At 48.1% G+C, this 20,000-nt stretch overlaps 3 protein-coding genes across 6 annotated transcripts in view; 2 read left to right on the top strand and 1 right to left on the bottom strand.

The window, feature by feature from the left end:
• tmprss13a (transmembrane serine protease 13a) overlaps window positions 1–1,451 on the bottom strand; it is a 15,870-nt gene extending 14,419 nt beyond the window's left edge. The window contains exon 1 of the mRNA XM_060075143.1: window positions 1,295–1,451. Within this exon, the coding sequence (XP_059931126.1) occupies window positions 1,295–1,312 (18 nt within the window). The 5' untranslated portion in view covers window positions 1,313–1,451. The remainder of the gene's footprint in view (window positions 1–1,294) is intronic.
• Window positions 1,452–5,442: 3,991 nt separating this feature from the next.
• On the top strand, window positions 5,443–13,945 carry il10ra (interleukin 10 receptor, alpha). 3 transcript variants are annotated; one of them, XM_060076135.1, is made up of 9 exons: window positions 5,443–5,799; window positions 7,335–7,452; window positions 7,667–7,839; window positions 7,927–8,072; window positions 9,009–9,180; window positions 11,949–12,067; window positions 12,344–13,343; window positions 13,436–13,536; window positions 13,605–13,945. In XM_060076135.1, the coding sequence occupies exons 1-7, from the start codon at window positions 5,733–5,735 to the stop codon at window positions 13,112–13,114; spliced, it is 1,566 nt and encodes a 521-aa protein (XP_059932118.1). In that variant the 5' UTR covers window positions 5,443–5,732; the 3' UTR covers window positions 13,115–13,343; window positions 13,436–13,536; window positions 13,605–13,945. The 3 variants fall into 3 exon arrangements, with proteins under 3 accessions (XP_059932118.1, XP_059932119.1, XP_059932117.1); XM_060076136.1 differs by having other exon boundaries at window positions 12,344–13,394; window positions 13,487–13,536; XM_060076134.1 differs by having other exon boundaries at window positions 12,344–13,536.
• A 5,006-nt stretch (window positions 13,946–18,951) lies between these two features.
• tmprss4a (transmembrane serine protease 4a) overlaps window positions 18,952–20,000 on the top strand; it is a 15,868-nt gene continuing 14,819 nt past the window's right edge. Inside the window, exon 1 of one of the 2 annotated variants that reach the window (XM_060076129.1) lies at window positions 18,952–19,179. The gene's annotated coding sequence lies outside the window, so the exon portion shown is untranslated. The remainder of the gene's footprint in view (window positions 19,180–20,000) is intronic. The other variant, XM_060076131.1, reaches the window with a different exon arrangement.

Genomic DNA, 20,000 nt, shown 5'->3' with positions numbered 1-20,000 from the left:
GCGTGTGATTTAGATTCTGGATGGACTTAATCTGTTTGGGGCCAAATAGGTAATAACGTGGCAATACAGTAGTATTATTAACATGTTGGTGAACACCGTTATAATAATTGATATAAGACTTATGAGCATGTTAGTGAACACCATCAGAATCATTTATACAATATAGTAGTATCATTAACATGTTAGTGAACACCATCAGAATCATTTATACAATATAGTAGTATCATTAACATGTTAGTGAACACCATCATAAACATTTATACAGTACAGCAGTATTATTAACATATTAGTGAATACCATCATAATCATTTATACAGTACAGTAGTATTATTAAAATGTTTGTGAACTCCATTATAATCATTAATGCAATACGGTAGTGTTATCAACTAATTATTTATAATCTATTATAATCATTAATAGAAAAGTAAGAGAAGAAATGTTGAGAGTGTAAAGACTGAATCGTTGAATGCTCTGTGGGGGGTTTGGGTCCAGAGGCGAGACTTGGTGATCGTGTTCCTGGGTCTATAGCCCCAAGCCTCTCTGGGGGCCCTAACAGGGGCCTGGTAGGTAGACCAGCCGGTTTATCGGCTACTAGAGGCTGGTACTCTTTTTGTTAAACCTGTTTACAGAAAAGGCTGGAATACTTGTGAGATAGCTGCAGGCAGTTCAAATAACATCTTTAGGGTCAATCAGTTAAAGTTAACAATAGCTTATGGTATGATCCAGTTACAGAGTTTCTATCATGGCCCATCGCTGCAAACACACAGATACTCTCACTATCAGGTCCCGACCTCCATGAGTCCACAAAGCAGGAAGAACCTCTTAACGCTGAGTGCTCAGGAGGCTGTATGTCTGTCTGAGGAATAATTAACACACAACACAAAGCTCACTGCCTAACCGGCCTTCACTCCCAAACCCACACTAGATACACAATATCCCAAGCAGTAAACTGAATAAATCCACAGATCACGTGTCAGTACTACTGCGGACATTTCACCGAACTGCCAGCACACTTCATCTAGGAGCGTCAGAGCCACAGCAGCGTAGTACTTCCCCTGAGAAAAGCCTAACCCTAACCCTAACCCTAACCCTACCCCTCACACTACCTAACCCTACCCTCACCCTACCCCTCACCCTCACCCTACCTAACCCTAGCCCTGACCCGGGTGCCAGGTGGCCCTCTGAGGGCAGCAGGTCGGAGGGTCAGGAGCTGCTCTGGAGGACCTCCCCGCACATTAACAGAAGGACATCAAGAGAAGGAGAAGGAGGAAGAGAGTAAATAGAGGCAACCTACCAAATCCTGTTTAGCCATCGGACTGAGGCAGAGGCCGGGAGGGAGTGCAGGTGAGAGCTGGTGGGAGGGGCTGTTCGTTTAGCACCTTCACCAAGACCTCGTCATTGGCCAGCGCTGTCGAGTGCTCCAGGGTGATCCACGCCCTCTCCTCTCCTCTCCCCTCTCCCCTCACCTCTCCCCTTCTCCTCTTCCCTCTCCCCCTCTCCTCTCTCTCCTCTCCCCCTCTCCTCTCCCCTTTCTCCTCTCCTCTCCTCTCCCCTCTCTCCTCTCCTCCCCCCTCTCCTCTCCCCCTCTCCTCTCCTCTCCTCTCCCCTCTCTCCTCTCCTCTCCTCTCCTCTCCCCTCTCTCCTCTCCTCTCCTCTCCCCCTCTCCTCTCCTCTCCTCTCCTCTCCCCTTTCTCCTCTCCTCTCCTCTCCTCTCCTCTCCCTCCTCTCCTCTCCCCTCTCTCCTCTCCCCCCTCTCCTCTCCCCTCTCTCCTCTCCTCTCCTCTCCTCTCCTCTCCCCTCTCTCCTCTCCTCTCCCCTCTCTCCTCTCCTCTCCCCCCTCTCCTCTCTCCTCTCCTCTCTCCTCTCCTCTCCCCCTCTCCTCTCCTCTCCCCCCTCTCCTCTCCTCTCCCTCCTCTCCTCTCCTCTCCCCCCTCTCCTCTCCTCTCCTCTCCCCTCTCTCCTCTCCTCTCCCCTCTCTCCTCTCCTCTCCTCTCCCCTCTCCTCTCCTCTCCTCTCCTCTCCCCTCTCTCCTCTCCTCTCTCTCCTCTCCTCTCCTCTCCTCTCCTCTCCTCTCCCCTCTCTCCTCTCCTCTCCCCTCTCTCCTCTCCTCTCCTCTCCCCTCTCTCCTCTCCTCTCCCTCCTCTCCTCTCCCCTCTCCCCTCCTCTCCTCTCCCCCCTCTCCTCTCCTCTCCCCTCTCTCCTCTCCTCTCCCCCCCTCCTCTCCTCTCCTCTCCTCTCCCCTCTCTCCTCTCCTCTCCCCTCCCCCCTCTCCTCTCCCCCTCTCCTCTCCTCTCCCCTCTCCTCTCCCCTCTCCTCTCCTCTCCCCCCTCTCCTCTCCCCCCTCTCCTCTCCCCCTCTCCTCTCCTCTCCTGGCCCTGGTTTCTCCACTGACCTCCATTCAGGCTCTGTTAGATAAACAGTCCTGAACATCCCCCCCCCATTCTGCTCCGTGCCACAGCAAAGGGCGTGCCAGGTAGCTTGTTTTCTACCTGATAGACCGGTCTCCTGAACCTGCGCTGATTCCTGGTGTGTGAGTCTATTGTGTTTCAAACAATCAGGGCTGAACCAAACACCATCGTGGTTAATCAAACAAAGAGTATCCAACACACCATCAACCCCTGTTCAACCAGCGGGCATCCACGCTAGTCCGGGTGTCTTATGGGCTAAGAGAGAAGTATCCTTCCTACTTTACAACGCCCAATCTGCTAACATTGGTGACACACGTACCCAATCCCTCCTGCTCCCTCAGATCCTCTTCTCCGTACACCCGTCTGTACCCTCTGCCCGTCTCATCACCACGGGGCACAGAGCATTCAGCCGCTCTGATCCCGTCTCTGGAATGCTCAGAAACATCATTTCATTTCCACTTTTCAAATACCATCTCAAAACCCATCTGTTCAAAACTGCCTATTCTACCTGATGCCAATTACTATGTCTGTGTTGCTACAATTTTCTTTCTTTCTATATATATATATTTTTTAATTGAGTTCCTCTCAAATTACTTTTGTGTACCTCTGTACCGTGTCCTTGAGTGCAGAGAAAGGCGGCTTTAAATACAATTATTATTATTATAATGATCTAGATATATAATTTACAATCAAATCGATTAAAACAACCAAATCACATGAATGAACATGCTCAGACAAGTTGTTGTGAAAATATATTTGATGAGATGTGTGTGTACACCCAAAACATGCACATGCACTCTGAATGAGCACATGCACTATAATATAGCACATACACTATAATATAGTACATGCACTTTAATTGAGCACATGCACTTTAATTGAGCACATGCACTTTAATTGAGCACATGCACTAAAATATAGCCTATGCACTACCATTGAGCACATGTACATGCAGTCGAGTCAAGGTTGCAACGCTGAGCAATATGATGACCATTGAAGCCTTCACTAAAGTAACAAATCAACATGTTGTGTATCGATGCAGTGAGCAGCCAACATAAGGGTCATCAGGAGCACCTTGTTGTTTAAAGGAAGCCCAAACTGGGACCCTGCCCCATTCGACTCTCTGATGTACAGCAGCAATAGCCTGGCTCCGACGACCGCCTACGTACTTCCACTCAATTTTCTTTTCCCTTCAGTACTACGTCTAGCCTGGTTCTACCAGACTCTCGTACTTCACTTCATTTCATTTCATTTCATTTGTACAGAGAGTCTGGACCTAATCAATTGACAAACGTTAACTCACTTGAAGGCGGGTGTCTGTTGAAGTTTAAAATGATTGGATCTGCCCAGTGCCACTCTGGATCTGCCATAACCAATCGCTAACGTTTGGTTGTGACGTATGTCATGCGCCGGGAATCACGCGCAGGTTGTACACAAAAACACCTTGCGCGTCTGCACGAAAATGTCCGTCAACGACAGCTGCAGGTTTTGTTCCGTCGAATTGAATTTATCGGGGGAAAATTGCACATTGTAAATCAATATTTTATAGTAAGGCCAGAGATGATGTATGCAGTCAACTTTCGAAGCTGGGTCTAATCGTTGACAACACGCCGCTTTCGGCGCACGACTTTATCGTCATTGTTCTCAGACACGCCCTCTGTTCGCTGGGCGCACGTATATTGGGCGCACGCAGTGGTAGCGCAGAAAACCAAATTACATACAGCAGGTCCAGACCTAGTCAAGTACCGACCTAGTACTGAAGGGAAATTCAAATTGAGCGGAAGTACTTAGGCGGGCGGAGCCAGGCTATACTACGTCTGCGTAAGGCCCTAAATGCCACGAGGCATTTGGAGGACAGGTAACAGCCAGGTAACTACGTCTGCGTTTGCGGGATTTCTCCGGCCAAATGTTGCCGGTCGAATCAGCGAACAGAGGAAGTGGCTGAGAACAATGACGTTGAGGTCGCGCGCTAGTTTGAGTTGTAGCCAAACGTAAGCGATTGGTTATGGCAGATCCAGAGTTGCACTGGGCAGAGCCAATAGTCTTAAACTCCAACCGACACCAGTGAGTTAATGTTTGTCGAGAGAGGCGAGGCTCTCTCTGGTTTAGTGGGGAAAAGGAAACGAAGACAGCAGCAGGGATTGTTGGAATACCAAATAAAACGTACAGAGATTAACTATTTCTGCACCACTAGAGGGCGGTGTTGAGTCTCAGCGAAGAAAGGGGGGTGTGCCCTTATGTCAAACTCTCCTCCAACTTGCACTTTAAAAAAGCCGGCCTTAAAACCTCTCAGACTGGAATCAATAAATAGGGATTAACCCTAACCCTATTAATTGCTTTCACACGTACTAAATAGTTTGTCGAGTGGCAGGGGGATAACCCCTGTTTTAACTCCCCATGCCCCACAGACCGCACGAAAACCAGAGGTGCCTGAACATACAGAACAACAGAAGAACACTCAACACACAAACCACAACACAGCCCACGGACACGAGGGCCTCGGTGCGAGCTGCGACCCCACATCAAACCCTCACAGTCGGTTCTGGGGGTTCTGGGTCTTAAACCTGGAGGGCGCTCTGAATCCAGATAGTTTGATGCCGTCCCCGGATCTGTGCTTGCCACGATCGTTGATTCGAATAATTGAATGTGGTTTATATAGTTGCTGGATTGAATCCATATGCAAAAAATATGTGCGTCGCAATATTTGACTGCGTAAACGTTTAGAAGGTGGGCCTTTCAGAGATAAAACGACAAAAACAACACACAAAACACAAAAACAATCCCCCAAATATCTGCCAGGGTTATTTATCTATATATATGTATACTTTAGCAGAAACAGGAAGCGAAGAAAAACCAATCTGAAATCGAGACTGTGCTGAGGTTAACTGAGCGCATGTTTTCTACAGTGAGATTAAATGACAGCAATACACATACACAATACACATTAGAGGAGGACATGGGCCGTTAGAGAACCCTTTAAGATCCTGTAACACCATCGGAATGTGTGTGTGTGTGTGTGTGTGTGTGTGTGTGTGTGTGTGTGTGTGTGTGTGTGTGTGTGTGTGTGTGTGTGTGTGTGTGTGTGTGTGTGTGTGTGTGTGTGTGTGTGTGTGTCGACGGGGGCGGTGTCGTGTAGTCGACAGAGGAAGTATGCCACCGAGAGCGAGAGACGGAGTGTCGCTCATAGAACAAGAGTAGGACCAGAAGCTCTCTGCGACCAGACGGACTCCGACTCAGTAGCCTGAACATCTGGAAATAGGAAAACACGTTACAGCTGGAGTCCTGCGTTCTGTCCGGAGGGACAGCTGAGAGGCGATATCTCTGATGGAGCAACTCCGAACTCTGTGGGTTCTGCTCTTTACTACAGTCTGCAGCAACAGTGTGTCATCAGGTAATAATTATAAGTTAATTTAAAGTGTTTATAATAATTACCTATTCTTTTCCATAAATGTCTCTCTATTGTTCTATCCTCGTGTGTGTGTGTGTGTGTGTGTGTGTGTGTGTGTGTGTGTGTGTGTGTGTGTGTGTGTGTGTGTGTGTGTGTGTGTGTGTGTGTGGGTCTTAATACTCACGGTATTAATACACAGCATTGGCCATTCTCACATCTGTCGCTGTTGCAATGCATTTAGAATTTGAAATTTAAATAGTAACCATAACTTTTGTAATGATTATTATTATAAAAAAATGATATCCTCGCAGTTCTGTCCCATCTTGGTGTGATCCAGATGCCTCGGACACCAGCCTTCTCCCAGTTTTCTCCCAGTTTTCTTGCGGCATTTCACGGAGGCACGTCCCTTTTTGGTCGAATTCTGAGAGTATACCAAGTTCAGTGATGACGCTCTCAACAAAATGGCTGTAAAGAGATTTATTTTCTTTGTATTTGTACCATGTTGGTCATTTTAATATCGATTTTAAAGGTCCCATGGCATGAAAATCTCACTTTATGAGGTTTTCCAACATAAATATGAGTTCCCCTATAGCCTGCCTATGGTCCCCCAGTGGCTAAAACTTGCGTTCGGTGTAAAACGAGCACTAGGTGTTCTGCTCGTGTGGTGGAATTTAACCGAGGTATAAACACTTCGACTAATTCAACAAAATAATTGAGGACACCAGGCTGAGGTCAGCACGCATTAACCCCGTAGCTTCCTGCTCCTCTGGTGGGTTCCTTCCAACATACGCTCTGACCCCAGACTCCCCGGCATCCTGTCACGCCCTGGATCAGAATCCAGAGACGCTTTAAAGTACGTGCTTGCAAGTCATCGAGTCCGTAGTACGCGTGCTAGGAATTGAAGGGGGGGATGCATTGTGCATTGTGGGTCCAAAACGGCTCGGTGAAACGGCGAGATCGAGCACGCATCAAGAACACTTCAAGTACTCATCAAGTACGCATCAAGTACTCGCTTGATGCGTGCTTCGAATTGGAACAGTGCTCGGGCAACGACTGATGACGTTTCACGAGTCCACGAGCACACGAGCACGCACAAGTACGCGAATTGAGAAACGGCCAATGACTTTGCATTGGGCGCTTTCGAAATGCATTGTGGGTCCAAGTTCTGTCGGCTCTGTGGCCTGCGTCAAAAAGTTGGCCACAAGTAATGTGGAATCAATAGGATCGGCTTTGTTAGCGGGAAGTGATTAGATTGGCTGCAGGCTGCGTCTCCAACGACTAGTCCCCTATATGTCAGACACGCCGCCGCTCATCCGTCGACGGTCACATGTAGTGTGACCGTAGGGTCAGGCTGGCGGACGACGCGTCCCCTCCGTCCGACGAAAGACTCTCTCCGGTCCCTTTGTGTGTTTTTCCGTCTGCACTTCTTGCCGAACCGAACAGAGTGGAATCGTACTGGTCTGCGGTTCCACTGGCCGTCCGTTCTTGCATCGAGCCTAGCCCCAGTAAGGCTTACCCTGGAGATGTGTGTTCCTCAGCCTCCCCCCGCCGGCCGGAGCACCTGAAGGCCAGCCGATGGGATGGCGAGCAGACGGTGGTTTGGGACCCCCCTAGTGACATCACACCCCTGGCCCGGTACTCGGTCCAGATGTCAAAGTAAGAGCCCCCCATCTCTTAATGATGAATCACCCTCGACGATTCTCATGAGTCTTATACATTATTTAAAACAACGATTTTGATCCTTTTGTTTAACGTTCGCTTTCCTCTTCATCTAGTATTTATTAAAGAAAAAGTTCTGGTTAGTGAAGGACCGAATGTCATCTGAGCCCTTGGTTTCCTCTGTTTCCCGCCTCCCGTTATCGCTCCCCAGGTATAAAGAAAAGTGGCGGGTCGTGTCGAACTGCACACTGATCCAGGCCCCCCTCTGTGAACTCACCTGGCTTATCGACGACTTCATGGAGCCGTACCGGGTCAGAGTCCAAACCGTCACAGCCAACGGCGTCTCAGAATGGGCGGTCCTTAGGAAGCTCCTCCCCAACGACAGTAAGGCCCTCTTATTGGTTGAACCCCTGTCACTCCTCCTGATGGGCTGCTGGGCGGTTTCCTGACGAGGTGGGTGTTGTCTGACAGGTAACCTGCGCCCGCCCTCCTTCACCCTGCGGGCGTCCTCCCACTCTCTGAACGTGACGGTGGACGACAAGCCGCTCCTGAGGAAGATCTCTCTGTTTGGGATGACCTACACCATGTTCCTGGAGGAGAGGGGCCGACCCAACGAGGTAGGGGCCCTCATTATGGGAGGGAATACGTTTACCTTTCTAAATGGAAACAATGGGAACTTAAAGTTACATTTTTACATTAACATTCAGGGTGTTTAGCAGACAATTTTATCCAAAGCATCTTACAATAATTACATTTGTCAGAAGAAGAGAAACAACAATATATGGCTATCGGTACAGTAAGGATGTTCATAGAACCAAGTGCCAACACTTACAATTACTAGGTTAACTTATTCCCTGTACATATGAAGAGAGCTTGGATAAGATTCTACACAAAGCTAAGTACTATGTTTAAGTGCAAGGACGTACAACATACAATAAATGCGTGTTTTAGAGGTGTATCAGCGATGTTGGGTGACATCAATTCTGTTGGTATTTGAAGTGAGATCCCAAACAAACAGAGCCAGCTCACCCCTCACTTCTGTGTTTTGTGCATCCAGTTAACCTATCATGAACGCAGCGCAAAAACCCACAACACCCACCCCTTGTCGTTGATTGGTTGGAATACTATTTATTTTGGTTTTGAGTGGTTGGTAGTACAATTCGTTTTTGTGTGCGATCTCGGAGCATAGACTGCCTACAGAGACACATTTTTTTGAAGGCCTGCTTATGGGACGGGCAGCAAGCGGATCGTGAGGAAAGATCAGATGAATGTGATCATTTATGTTTCGGCCTAGAACCGCTGATACAACCTTTAAGTGCCAGGATGGACAACATACAATAAGTAAGTCCATTAAGAGCCAGGACGTACAACATACAATAAGTAAGTCCATTAAGAGCCAGGACGTACAACACACAATAAGTAAGTCCATTAAGTGCCAGGACGTACAACATACAATAAGTGAGTACATTAATTGCCAGTCGTACTCAGCCTTATTGTCCCCCTGAAGAGAGTATGTCAACAGAACGTCATGTTTGACCAAAACGTGTCCCCAGACGAGCATGGCGTACCTGAACGACGACACAGAGGGCCCTGAGGGGAGGAGCCACACCTTCCGGGCATTGTACTGGGGGAGGGACTACTGCGTCCGGCTTCAGGTGGCGGGAAACACGGGCCTTCAGCGCAGTGACGTCTCCGCCCCGCAGTGTGTTCGTCTCCCCGTCCCAGGTGAGGAGGACCTACAGCCTCATGGTGTCATAGGACCTCCATCCTCATGGTGTCATAGGACCTCCCTCCTCATGGTGTCATAGGACCTCCATCCTCATGGTGTCATAGGACACTGTCTCACTGTCACAGGACACTATCTCACTGTCACAGGACACTATCTCACTGTCACAGGACACTATCTCACTATCATAGGACACTATCACAGGACACTATCTCACTATCACAGGACACTATCTCACTATCACAGGACCCTTTCTCACTATCACAGGACCCTTTCTCACTATCACAGGACACTATCTCACTATCACAGGACACTATCTCACTATCACAGGACACTATCTCACTATCACAGGACACTATCACAGGACACTATCTCACTATCACAGGACACTATCTCACTATCACAGGACACTATCTCACTATCACAGGACACTATCACAGGACACTATCTCACTATCACAGGACCCTTTCTCACTATCACAGGACACTATCTCACTATCACAGGACACTATCTCACTATCACAGGACACTATCTCACTATCACAGGACACTATCTCACTGTCACAGGACACTATCACAGGACACTATCTCACTATCACAGGACACTATCTCACTATCACAGGACACTATCTCACTATCACAGGACACTATCACAGGACACTATCTCACTGTCAGAGGACACTATCTCACTATCACAGGACACTATCTCACTGTCAGAGGACACTATCTCACTATCACAGGACACTATCACAGGACACTATCTCACTATCACAGGACACTATCTCACTATCACAGGACACTATCTCACTGTCACAGGACACTATCACAGGACACTATCTCACTATCACAGGACACTATCTCACTATCACAGGACACTATCACAGGACACTATCTCACTATCACAGGACACTATCTCACTGTCACAGGACACTATCTCACTATCACAGGACACTATCACAGGACACTATCTCACTATCACAGGACACTATCTCACTATCACAGGACACTATCTCACTATCACAGGACACTATCACAGGACACTATCTCACTATCACAGGACACTATCTCACTATCACAGGACACTATCACAGGACACTATCTCACTATCACAGGACCCTATCTCGCTATCACAGGACACTATCTCACTGTCACAGGACACTATCACAGGACACTATCTCACTATCACAGGACACTATCTCACTATCACAGGACACTATCTCACTATCATAGGACACTATCTCACTATCACAGGACCCTATCTCGCTATCACAGGACACTATCTCACTATCACAGGACCCTATCTCGCTATCACAGGACACTATCACAGGACACTATCTCACTATCACAGGACACTATCTCGCTATCACAGGACACTATCACAGGACACTATCTCACTATCACAGGACACTATCTCACTATCACAGGACACTATCTCGCTATCACAGGACACTATCACAGGACACTATCTCACTGTCAGAGGACACTATCACAGGACACTATCTCACTATCACAGGACACGATCACAGGGCACTATCTCACTATCACAGGACACTATCTCACTATCACAGGACACTATCACAGGACACTATCTCACTATCACAGGACCCTATCTCGCTATCACAGGACACTATCTCACTGTCACAGGACACTATCTCACTGTCACAGGACACTATCTCACTATCACAGGACACTATCTCACTATCACAGGACACCATCACAGGACACTATCTCGCTGTCACAGGACACTATCTCACTGTCACAGGACACTATCTCACTGTCACAGGACACTATCTCACTATCACAGGACACTATCTCACTATCACAGGACACCATCACAGGACACTATCTCGCTATCACAGGACACTATCTCACTGTCACAGGACACTATCTCACTGTCACAGGACACTATCTCACTAGCACAGGACACTATCTCACTCACAGGACACTGTCACAGGACACTATCTCACTGTCACAGGACACTATCTCACTGTCATAGGACACTATCATAGGACACTATCTCACTGTCACAGGACACTATCACAGGACACTATCTCACCGTCACAGGACACTATCACAGGACACTATCACAGGACACTATCTCACTATCACAGGACACTATCTCACTATCACAGGACACTATCTCACCGTCACAGGACACTATCACAGGACACTATCTCACCGTCACAGGACACTATCACAGGACACTATCTCACTATCACAGGACACTATCTCACTATCACAGGACACTATCTCACTATCACAGGACACTATCTCAACGTCACAGGACACTATCACAGGACACTATCTCACTCACAGGACACTGTCACAGGACACTATCACAGGACACTATCTCACTATCACAGGACACTATCTCACTATCACAGGACACTATCTCACCGTCACAGGACACTATCACAGGACACTATCTCACCGTCACAGGACACTATCACAGGACACTATCTCACCGTCACAGGACACTATCTCACTATCACAGGACACTATCTCACTATCACAGGACACTATCTCACTATCACAGGACACTATCTCACTATCACAGGACACTATCTCACCGTCACAGGACACTATCTCACTCACAGGACACTGTCACAGGACACTATCACAGGACACTATCTCACTATCACAGGACACTATCTCACTATCACAGGACACTATCTCACTATCACAGGACACTAGAGAGACAGACTGATTGGGGGGCATCGCATTGCTTTGTATCTCACTTCACCCCTTTCTCCTCCATGCCCCATCAGAGTGGTACTACTACACAGTGCCCTCCCTGTCCGTCCTGGCCGTGCTGGCCGTGCTCGCGGTCATCATGGCCGCCCTCTGCAGCTTCCTGAGGCATCCAGAGAAGACGCCGCTGGCACTGGTGAGAGGCTGCAGCTCACTGCCGAACCACAGCAAGTGTTTTTTGTGTCACTGTGCAGGGCGATATATTGTGAAATGTCTAGTCCTTGGTTTTGCACTTTGAGTTATCTTGATGAAGGTTTGATGGGAATCAAACCACCAGGGCAGCAACGTGTCACGAGTTGACAAGGATCACAACTCAAACTCCTCATGTGAGCTCGGTTGGCACAGAAGTTCCTGTTTGGTAATACTGAGCAATAACAAAGTGTCCGCTTTCGTGTCCCTCTTTGACTTGCAGGAACCCCCCGAGAAGAGCTGGTCTCCCCTCAGGGTGGGAGAGGGGCCCATGGAGGTGGTCACCGACAAAGGCTGGCTGCTCTGCATGCCCAAGACCCCCCTGGAGGGCTGGGGGGGCCCTGGGCCCCGGAGCCTGGAGGCCTTCAGACCGGAGACGGACTGGAAGAGCGAGAGTAGAACCAGCATGGACAGTGGTGTGAGCGTGAGCTCCAACGGCGCCACGAAGACGGGAGGAAGTGATGCGGTCCGACAGGAAGACAGCGGGTGGGTGAGCAGCGGTGGCTCCCGGGGCGCGGGGGCTCCTCCCCCGCAGGTCTGGAGGATTCACGCCCGCCCCGAAGGGGAGACGGAGGCCCCCGCTGCCTCTGGGCCGGGCCCCCAGCGACGGGGCTCCGGCAGCTCAGAGGGACCGGACGGCGGGTCTGGGCAGAGCGGTCCGGCCCCGGACCCGTACCGGCACCAGGCGGGTCCGGGGCTGCGGGGCGGGGGGGCGGCTCTGAAGGAGGCCACCCCCACAGGCTACCAGAGGGGACAGACCCCCGCTCAGCCCCCTGGGTACCAGCCCGCCTTTCACACAAACTACCGGCGGAAGACTCACATCATGATGGAGACGCTGGTGAGTGTGGAGGACTCTGATTCGTCGTCGGAGCGGACGCGCACGGCGTTGGATGAGGCGTCCCCCACGCTGTTCCTGCCCCTCACGTTCCTCCCCTCTGTGAGGGGGGGCCTGGCCCCCATCTCTCTGGGTGACGTGGAGCTCTGGGGCGAGTGACCCCCCACTGGGGAGACTGCAGCTTAATGTGATCGCTATTTAATTTATTTATTGGTTTATTAAGCTCTTCCTGCTGGCTGCTGGGCTTGTTGTTTTAAACAGGCTGACTTCAGAGCATATGTATATGGACACGTGGGTTTGGCTAAAGTTGTGTTGTACTGTGATGAGTGCGTGCGTGTGTATGGGTTTGTGATACGTTTCTGTTGTTCTGTGGTGTGTGCGTGTGAAGGTTAAAGTCTGGTTAAAGTTGTGTTGTTCTGTGGTGTGTGCGTGTGTATGGGTTTTGGATAAATGTCCGTTCTGTGGTGTGTGCGTGTGAAGGTTAAGGTCTGGTTAAAGTTGTGTTGTTCTGTGATGTGTGCGTGAGTATAGGTTTTGGATAACTGTCTGTTGTTCTGTGGTGTGTGTGTGTGTGTGTGTGTGTGTGTGTGTGTGTGTGTGTGTGTGTGTGTGTGTGTGTGTGTGTGTGTGTGTGTGTGTGTGTGTGAAGGGTGCATTAGGAAAGGGAGACTGCCCCGTTGGTATCAAAAAGAGGAGATAAAAAAGCCATAAAGCAAATGTTGGCTGTGAAGGGAAAGCCCAGGGATAAAACTGACTTCTCCTAAATGACGTTATGTTGTTGGTTCTCGCGTTGAAAGACTTCCTCCTTTGAGTATCAATTTCTGACTCTTGATTCAGTTTCGATTTGGGGAAAACCTACATTTCCGGAGAAACTTCTGGAATACATTTAACTGAATAGTCAAAGATATAGTGAACACATATGTGCTGTCAAAGCAGCCATCAACATAATGTACATCTCTATTTAATAAAGTTCGGACTGGGTGACTTTTACAGTCATAACAGCCTTGTTTTTGTCGTGTTGCCTCACTCTGGATGCTGTGCTCAAAGAGTATAACAATAGATTTATAAATGAGGAACTACCTGATCTACATGCTGGTCTACGCTGCTCTGTGACATTTGAACGCAAAGCCACTTCCTTTCAAAAGGGTTATACAAAGTTAAATTTCCATAAAGTCTTTCGGAAGAAAACTCAAACAGGAAGTGAGAAGTCACAGAAGAAACTTTTGACAAAGAATTCACAACTCTCACACATTATGTGAACTCCATGTAACAGATGAACCACATGTAACACGTCCCCCTCAGAGGGGCCCTCGGAAGATCCCAATGTCTGGAGGTCTTCCTAAGCCCCCAGAGCAGCGGGACCACTTGGAGTCTGAGGCCGAAACGGGTCCCCTAATCTGACTTTTCACACCTAACCGTGCTCAAATCTGCCAGTGTGAGTGTGGCCAGTCTGGCCAGGCCAGGCCAATTTGGCCACTTGGGAGAGGTGTGCTGCTACGGTACGGGCCGCCACGGTACAGATGCTAATGAGCCGACACGCGCACACGCACGGCTACGCAACCTGAGCTGGATGACGTATAGTCCATGCGACGACCACGGACATAATAAAGGCGACGAGCCTCCTTTCCCATTAAACGGTAAACATAAATCCAAATAAGCAACAGTTGGGCCACAGTTGCGACGGCCAACGGCCACGGCCAGATGGCCTAGTGTGAGTGCACCCTAAGTGGTGCAGTTAGTGAGCCCCATGTCTGGAGGTCTTCAGGACGGTGGGGCCTTCAGAGGGGCCCTCAGTGGGGCCCCTCAGTGGGCCCTCAGTGGGCAGCATACAGGGACTGGACTATCAACTCTTCATACATGAATGATTAGAGAAAACATACAGGCACACGCACACAAACACACACACATGCACACTCACACAAACACACACATTTAAAATAGCTCTGTCAACAGATATCATGTTTAGAGGACATTTTATTTAGCTCTTTGTGGAAGGATATTGGTCCAATCATTATAATTAAAAATAATAATATACATAATATATATTCATATATATCAAGAATAACACAAATAATAACAGTAATAATAATTATTATACAAAAAGAATAATGAACTAGAGTAAGCCAATATTTTTTATAATAATAGAGACAACAGGAAGACAGGAAATCAACAGTTTAACAGAGGGCATCATTTCCTGTTTCTCAAAACCTGAAGTTTCATTTGAGGGTTCCACTGACAGAGAACGTTGAGGTCTTCTTCAACCCCACCTTTCTGTAGAGAGAGAGAGCGAGAGAGAGAGATATTAGGAAAGAGAGAGAGAGAGTGAGACAGACAGAGAGGTAGAGAAACAGAGAAAGAGAGACAGATGGAGAAAGTGCAAAAGAGAGACACAGAGGAAGAGAGAGAAAAAGAGCCACAATTAGCCTGCCCTGAGTATCTCGCAAAAAAGTGTGTGAATTCTGTGATATTCATCCAAAACAAAACACTTACGTGAGCACTTTCTCCTTCAATGAAGGTTCTATGAGAGACAACGCAAGAAACAAAAAAAAGAATACTGAACATAACTGAACAATGAATTTACTTATTTATTAATTACTATTGAGAAATCCACTCACTCTTCTTCTTGCAGCACTTTGTACAATCCTTGCACTTGTACTTGCAGCAGAACTGCAGGATGCCGATGGTGAAGAGGATGGCCAGGATGCCGAAGCCCACAGCTATCCCCACCGTGGCGGAGCTCCCCCTGCTGGCTGGAGGGGGCAGGACACACAACCCGTCAGCAGTGCACTTATGGATCATAAACCCGCGGCCAGGGCCCGTAGGGAAGGGTCTTTCTCTGCTATTGATCTGATTCTCACTATCTGATGAAGTGGGATTGGAAAATCAATGGATGGTAATGGACCCCCCCGCCCCCCCCCCCCCCCCCCCAAACTGAGGACCTCGCTCTTCATCAGGCCCCCGTGGTGAGTGGGTGGTGTTGAACTTAACCTTTTCCCAATACCTTCACACTTCTAGTGAAACCGTGACTGAAGCCTAGACACGATACACGCTGACTCCTTTACACACTAGGGCGACACGCTGAACCACATAACTAAAGCCCTGCTGAGTGGGAGGTGAGACTGCTACGCAGGCATCCTGTTAACGGTCCAACCGACATCAGCTCCTGATAATAACACAGACATTAAAGAGCTGGATGAAGACTCACAGGTCTCTAGAACTCCTCTCATTCTCTGCTCTCAACTGCACAAATGAGAACAACTGTTCTTACCGTCGTTGCCCATCGTTGTGGATCCCAGACAGACAGGTGGACGACCCCCACTGTGTATTCCTCCGCTCAGCGCCTCTGGTCCAGCTTTAACATCCGTCAGACTGCATCTCAGCACAACTCCCTGCTGAACTCTGCCCTGCCTTCCATATTTAGCTCACCTTAGCGCTACCTTCCCCATCGCTGACATTCCTACCAGACTGGTCCGGCTCCTTCTGCCCCCGCCCTCAGAGAGACGTCCCCCACACGTCTGTCTGCTGCCCTGGTGTCCTCTCCATGTGTTCACACTAATGTAGGAAAACAACCATTATTCAGTGATGTGATTTGTACTGCATGATATGTACTGTATACATTTACATGTGGTATGTACTGTACATTAGCACGTGGTATATGTACAGTATTCATTTACATGTGATTTATAGTATACATTAACATGTGGTATGTACTGTATACAATAACATGTGATATATGGAAAGTATACAGTGACATCTACAACTACTACTCTTCTATAAAACAGCCCCTACCCCTGATTTGGCCGGAAGATAAGGCCCTCTCCTGGTGAAATTATTTATTACACTTTAGAGACTCGCAATTCGATCCTATCACGGACGATATCAAGTCATAATTGATTGAGATGAAGACGGAATTCGTACATAAAAAGTCTCATTCACATATATGCACCGGACCAAGGGGCTGACAATACACAGAGACATCACATCCTTTGTTAGGAGGGCGGTGGACCAAGGTGCACAGCCCGGCTCTGTGTAAAGAAAGACCGCAGATCGAGTGTTCAGCAAAGAGTTTCGGTGAAACACGGGGAGCACTAGGACCCAGCGGGGGCTAATTGAGCTTGTCAAAGAATTTGACGAGAGAGAGAGAGAGAGAGAGAGAGAGAGAGAGAGAGAGAGAGAGAGAGAGAGAGAGAGAGAGAGAGAGAGAGAGAGAGAGAGGAGAGAGAGAGAGAGAGAGAGAGAGAGAGAGAGAGAGAGAGAGAGAGAGAGAGAGAGAGAGAGAGAGAGAGAGAGAGAGAGAGAGAGGTATGAGGAAGAGATAGAGGTAGGAGGGAAAGAGACGTGGGAGAAGGTGGGAGGGAAGAGAGAGAGAGAGAGAGAGAGAGAGAGAGAGGTGGGAAGAAGTGGGAGGGAGAGAGAGGTGGGAGGGAGAGAGTGAGGCAGGGCGAGATAATAGGCTTTAGTACAGCGACACAAACGTAAATATGCTACACCAAACTAACATTACGACATTCCTCCTTAGTTGGCTAAAACAAGACATAAATTCAAACACTTTGTCATCAGGCCAGTACTTACGGATGGCTCTAGCCACAATAATGGTGGAGTTATTTAAATATGTGTGATAACACTATTTTAATTTCTTAACTACTTAAATGAAATGGCGCAAATGCCACAAAATAGACGGCAATATATTATTATAATGCAATGGACCAGTCCTTCCCTCCTATAAGGTATCGTCGGGTTATCCAGGCTGCTTCGGGAACACTTCCTGGGGTTAACTTTTTACAATAACGTCCACAGAAATAAAGCGGTTGCATTCACTGGTTCAATCCCCAATATTGAACGTCCCGGTTCCCAGAATGCAGCGTATACACACAGTCCACTGGCCCGGCTCATACTGCACGGTCCGTAAGGCCACGGAGCACACGGCTACACAATGTCCACAAACGGCTACACAATGTCCAGCCAAGGCTACACAATGTCCACCCACGGCTACACAATGCTACACACAGCGCTACACACAGTGCTACACACAGTGCTTGTGTGTAGCGGGTCAAACGTTGACCTATAAAACAGGTCAACGTTTGACTTTAGGATCACAACGTGTGATCCTAAAGTCAAACGTTGACCTGTTTTATAGGTCAACTTAAGTGTTTCGTACGCACTTTGTGTCTGCATTTTGGTTGGTTTTAAGTGTCGACACACACATGCTGTCACACACATGCTGTCACTCACATGCTGTCACACACATGCTGTTACACACATGCTGTCACACACATGCTGTCACACACATGCTGTCACTCACATGCTGTCACACACATGCTGTCACTCACATGCTGTCACTCACATGCTGTCACACACATCTGTCACACACATGCTGTTACACACATGCTGTTACACACATGCTGTCACTCACATGCTGTCACACACATGCTGTCACTCACATGCTGTCACACACATACTGTTACACACATGCTATCACACACATGCTGTCACTCACATGCTGTCACACACATCTGTCACACACATGCTGTTACACACATGCTGTCACTCACATGCTGTCACACACATGCTGTTACACACATGCTGTCACACACATGCTGTCACTCACATGCTGTCACACACATGCTGTCACACACATGCTGTCACTCACATGCTGTCACACACATACTGTTACACACATGCTATCACACACATGCCATCACACATGCTATCTTATAACCAGTCCTCCAGATTGAGGGACTCACCTGTCCCAACCGCTCCATTGTCAGCTGAATTTCCTTCCTCAAAGCTGTCCTTCCATACCGTAAACGGTCCCAATTCCAGAGAATACCGGTACGTACAATACCAGGACTGAAGCTTGCTCAAATTCCATCCCTCTGCCAGGAAGACCAGGCGTCAGCGGGAGAACAAACAAAGGAGGGGGGCTGTCTCGGTGGACCTTGTTCAAACAAGGAGATGAGAGAAGGTTTAGCCGCTCTATTAGAGAGCAGGAGAGCCACAGCATTCTCACGCAGAATTAGAGAAAGATTTGTACGTTAATCAAAGTTGCGATCGACTGGGAGGTAGAGGACTGTGAGGAAGCACAGAGAGCTCCATAGATCCGCTACTCTCAGAAGGCTTTAGGTTCTGGGGCACAGATCCAGACCCACGTCCAAAAGGCTCCAGAGACCTTCCTCTTCGGACCTTCAAACCCTCATCGAACCAGACTGGTCCACCAGTAACAGGTAAGGGCCCGGAAAACATGGTCTGAGAGTGTGACTTGTTCAAGCAGTTATGGGGTCTCAAACCAACTGAGGTCATGCTTTAAGGAAACAGTTGAGTAGTCGAGTAGTCTGTGAATATAAATGCCCTACTTATTCATAGAATACAAATATCCTCATAAAACAAATTTTGTCCGATAGCATTGCCCAGTATTCGTCCCCCTCTCTGGTCTTTCTGAAGTTCTGTAGACATAGCCTATCAGCATGACAGATCCACCCCTCAACCCGAGCTCTGGGACTCACTGTGACAAAGCAAACCCTTTCTAGGACAGCTGGGCTTTACACTAATCTGTGAATAGCTTATTTCTGAACAAACTGGAGATACCATGTAAATTAATGCAGTCATGTAGACAGGAGAACAGCTGTTCTCAGTACCACTGGCTGCTGACACACAGCTGACCTTCATTGGGCTGACTTTAGTTCCTGCAGAAGCCATTAGAAACTGTGCAAATGTAAATCACTACTATATATAAAGAATATAATGCATCAGCAGTAATCCATGAGCATTCTTTGCTGTGTTAATAAGCTTTAATTCCGTTTCTGAGTCTCTTCCCAGTTATCTTGATGATACAACGTGGACACTTTTTGAATTGTTTCAAAGTGTACATTTAAGGCCATTTTAACTTCCTAAAAGCCTCCCTTAAAGGTTGGTATGGAATTCTCTGTTTTGGCCATTTTTGCAAAATTATTTGAAATCCTTATAATACCCACTTACAGCCACTGAGTTAGAAGTACTGACATGACAATTCAACAAGTCAATCATCTGTGGAACGGGCAGGGCCCGA

This window comes from Gadus macrocephalus, chromosome 16 (genome assembly GCF_031168955.1).
Source record: "Gadus macrocephalus chromosome 16, ASM3116895v1".
NCBI lineage: Eukaryota > Metazoa > Chordata > Actinopteri > Gadiformes > Gadidae > Gadus > Gadus macrocephalus.
Note: the sequence above shows the minus strand (reverse complement) of the source record. Positions and strands in the feature narration are given on the sequence as shown.